Here is a 4,180-nt window from a genome sequence, read left to right as displayed (position 1 = left end):
AACACTGGCCGGTAGCTGGCAAGCGCTCTTCCTTTGACGTGTCCGTCGAACAATAAATCGGAGTACACTGCAGATACGGGTTGTACATTGCATTACGCTTATTTGTCTGCAATTTGTAGATGTCATCACTCAGGAGGGCACCCAGGAATGGGATAAGTGACGACCGAAATAGTCTGTTTGATAGCTTCTCCAAATTCGCCTCTAACCTTAGACTAGTAAGTCGCCAAAACAATTTTTTGAAACCAAACTAAGTGATACGCTGAGTGATAGGCTGAATTAAAAGGTGTCTTCAAACACGCTCTCATCCAATACTAGGTGCCCGGCAGCCGAGGGTGCTCCAAAACGGATGTCCAATTTTGAATTTGCTCACATCATTATTGCCCTCAAAATTTCATATGATTCAACGTACAGCAATAGCAGATTGTAGGTGGGTGGGGTTCTGCGCTCATTTTCGAATGACGTGCGCTTAAACATGTACCTCTGGTGAATATCGGCAGCATCATTTGTTTATATCCCTCTCCCTTGACTGAATATTCCTCACGGAGTGCTAATTGGCCAGCGAGAACGATGTTAAAGATGTAATTTTCTTGAACAAAGCGTTCAGCTTTCACATTGCCTCTCACGTCAGCCTCATCCATGTCTTTAAACAAATTGTAAGATCAAAGTTTTCAATCCGCGGAACACCACGTAAAAGAACAAGCTGTTCTTGCACACAGTGGACACGCTTGGCATTGATGTGTGCTACATCACAGAAACGAGAACTCGAAGTGCAAACGCAGTGATCTAACTAACCGCCCCATCAGTCTCCACTCGCTTCTGGCTACGTACATCTGGTGATCCTGAGGCTGCCGCGGCATGATATGCAGAGTTGCCATTTAGGTAGAATTGTTGGTCGATTGGATGCCCGTTGAGGATTGTCTCTGCGTGGTTCGTCCGGCAAATTTGGTGATGGATTCTCACAGGGGGAATCTAGTCGATATTAGTTTGTTATGTCTGCTTCCGCTTCAACTAACTGCAGCCTTGACGCCTATGATGCCCTGTTGCGGTAAGCCAAAAGCTCTGATGACTTGTGGTTCCCGGAGACGTAAATCCACAAGTGTGGAGGCTTAGCGCATTTGAGATGTAATTAGTTAGTAGACATGGACTGTATTAGGTGTGTGACGACCGCAGGTTGGTTTTATGCAGTACATCATCCGAAATAGCTGAAGTCGGCTGGTCACATGGTGTCCTCCTCGACCAAGGACTCAAACCGATTACGCTTCCACCAGTTGACGATTGCATGGATTAATAATTGACTACTGGTCCTCTTGAAACACATTTCAGCATTCGCTCGTCTGGATTCACTTTTTGTTTTGCTTTCCAGGGCCGCATAAGGTGCGGACAAATGGTTTGGAAACTGAGCAAATGGTAGATCCAGATGGTAAGTAAACTTACCAGAACCGTCTTCTAGAGTCTCTTACAAATGCGCCGCCATCAGGTGCGAGCTCATTCTGAGAGGAGATGCTCACCTTCTTGCATATTGATTGGAATTTGGCCTGTGGCATGACACCACCAGACGCACGCAGTCAGTGGACTCTGTTGGACGCCGAAAGCCAAGGTGGCAGAAGATGCCCAGGAAGCTCGGAATGCCCAAAGATTACTTCGGTCGATCCGCAAAACCGGTGCACGGACGCCACCTGTGAGTTAAGCAATCAAGGATCAGAAAGAAGTGATCATCTTGAATAAAGACAAACGCCTCGACGGTTGGGTGAAATACTTCAAACGACCGCTATTGGTGCCAAAGGTTGCCAAATGTTTGCAGCCCATAGTTAACGTAGAACTCTGAAGGATGAACGTGAGTTCCGCTACGGCCTGTTTGCATGTATTCTGGAAAAGATAGCTGTCCCAGACAGATTTGGAGAATCGGTGATTTTGCCCATTTACAAAAAAGGGGTCTGTAGTGGGCAAGGTTACAACGGGAGAACCACTTAACTCCGGTTGTCATGAGACCGCTGGCGTTAGTTGTGCTTCACCGCCCTATGGTGCACGTGAAACACTCACCGGAGAGCAGCAAGTTGGATTTCCGCCTGCTAGGGTTTGCGTTGACCAAACTTTTACATTTCGTCAGATGCTGAAACAACGCCGTACATACAGGCGACCTATAATGTCGGTGTTCTTGAATTTGCAAGTCGCACATGAACTGGTTGACGGCTCTGTTATCAATGACACGCTCTCTCATCGAGGAATGCCCATGAGGTTCGTAAGCACAAAAAGGCCCTTGTAGTCCCAGACTTCCGGACGTGTATGAGCATACGGAAAGGCTTACAAAAGTATCCGTTTACGAGGCGGCGTGCGAATGGAATTCCTACTCTTTCCATTCCTATTTAACATCGTGTTTAATGAAATCGCGGGACTAACACTAGAAGGCCTTCAAAACCCCGGTATACTAATGGGCTCTGACGTAAACTTTGTTGATCTGGAATTTTTTATCTCGTATGCACTTTGCACCCACAAAGCATAAGGTCATGCTCGTGGACGTGCAGTTACTGAATGCGCCACTTAAAATCCAGGAAGATGTAATTGAAGCTGTGGTGCGTATCTTGGTATCCGTATTAGCTCAGAGTTTAGTGTGACAGACGAGGCCAATGCATAAATCCAAAAGTTCCCATTCGAGGTTGCTAATCTGAGACATCTATGGCGTCAGAATGGTGTATCCCTAAATCTAAAGTGAGTAGCGTATCAGGCTACTTCCATTGGAACTTCCATTGATGGATGTGTCCAGCACCAGCATGTGCGTTGTTTAGGCCATGTTCGATTCGGGGTGGCGGAAGCAGAGAATTAGCTACCCTTGGCCTGGCAGTGGGTCTTGAAAGAGATTACGAAACATTTGGGCGCTGTTCACTTTCCAAGCCGGGGACCGCGTTATCTCCAGTGCCCGCGGTTATGGACGCTGTAAGAAAGACCTGCTGACTAATATGAGTGGCGTTCTTGTTGTCATTTTCTGTCCAGATTGCCTGAATGAGTGTCTCGGGGTGTCTATGACGAACACCAGTTTCTGGGAACGCACTATTCGAATTAATCAGTGATTCATATTCCTCAAACCTGAGCTAGCATTCTCTTAAAGGTGTCACATGCTGTTCCGCAGGATGTCGACGATTCCGCGCTGTGATCGGCCGGCGTGTGTGAAGCTGCTGTTTGTAGATAGGACGGGTTAATTGTGGAAGAGAAATGCGTTTGGAAATCCATCGGGTTCCTAGAAATACTTGCCGCAACCAGACGGTTATTACACGGCTTACTATGGCGTAGGCCACCAAAGGTTCCATTCTCTGTTACCCGAAAACTGCACTGATTTGCAACGTGTTAAGTCACCCCTCTAACGCCAAGCTGATGGAATGTTCCGCCATTTGTAGATGCAAAATGGGCTGTGAAGGTAACCGAAAGAAAAGGTAGTCGAAAGTTTAAAGCTACACCACAAACTGCAGGCGCCTCAAAACGCGATTCTGGAGGTTTCAATTCCGTCAGAGAATGCTTATGCACCGTGGATGGATTCCAGAAACAGTAATGCCATTGTGCCACAAGAAACAGTTTTGAATTCAAAGCCTAACTGTCCTGGAATTTATACATTTTGGATTCTATGAACATGTGTTAAATAATTCTCGTATATCTTGTTTTTTAAAGTAGCAAACATTAATTACTGCTGCTTCAGAAACTCTACTCCACCATAAAGTATGCCTACAACATGTGTGAACATATATATGGACGGCGTTTCACATCAGTGATCATTGTTTCGTGCACAGCGGCTAATCCAACGCCGTATCAGTAGTCAGTAAATAGCAAGGGAGAATGAAATCAATCACATGACTGGACCCGCGTTTTTGAAGGTCTGTCACACGAGCCATACAAATAATCGATGTTTTGTTTAGACGAGTGAAATAATTCACATGACTGGACGCCTCATCTGAGGATTTGTCAATCGAACGGTCCATCAACACGTGACCACGCGATGCGCCTCCAATGTTTTGACGACGACTAGCGGCATGCATGATACGTAGAATATTTTATTCTGGGAGCCTAATTGCTGAATGATTTCAGACAAACGATGGAAAAATCGCCAAGTTTGTGTCCACAGACCGAGCGCGTTTGACTGGGTACATAGACCACGTATATAAAAAATTAGCGCTGAAGTCACCGTCAGATGACG

The 4,180-nt window shown here is 46.1% G+C and overlaps 1 protein-coding gene across 1 annotated transcript in view; it reads right to left on the bottom strand.

The window, feature by feature from the left end:
- Positions 1–3,344: 3,344 nt before the first annotated feature.
- T265_15457 (hypothetical protein) overlaps positions 3,345–4,180 on the bottom strand; it is a gene marked incomplete at both ends in the record, with an annotated part of 6,525 nt that continues 5,689 nt past the window's right edge. The window contains 1 exon segment of the mRNA XM_009178196.1: positions 3,345–3,401. Within this exon segment, the coding sequence (XP_009176460.1) occupies positions 3,345–3,401 (57 nt within the window).

The sequence above is a fragment of the Opisthorchis viverrini genome, assembly GCF_000715545.1.
Source record: "Opisthorchis viverrini unplaced genomic scaffold opera_v5_525, whole genome shotgun sequence".
NCBI classification, from domain to species: domain Eukaryota; kingdom Metazoa; phylum Platyhelminthes; class Trematoda; order Opisthorchiida; family Opisthorchiidae; genus Opisthorchis; species Opisthorchis viverrini.
The sequence above is the reverse complement of the archived record's forward strand: the minus strand, read 5'-3'. Positions and strand labels throughout refer to the sequence as shown.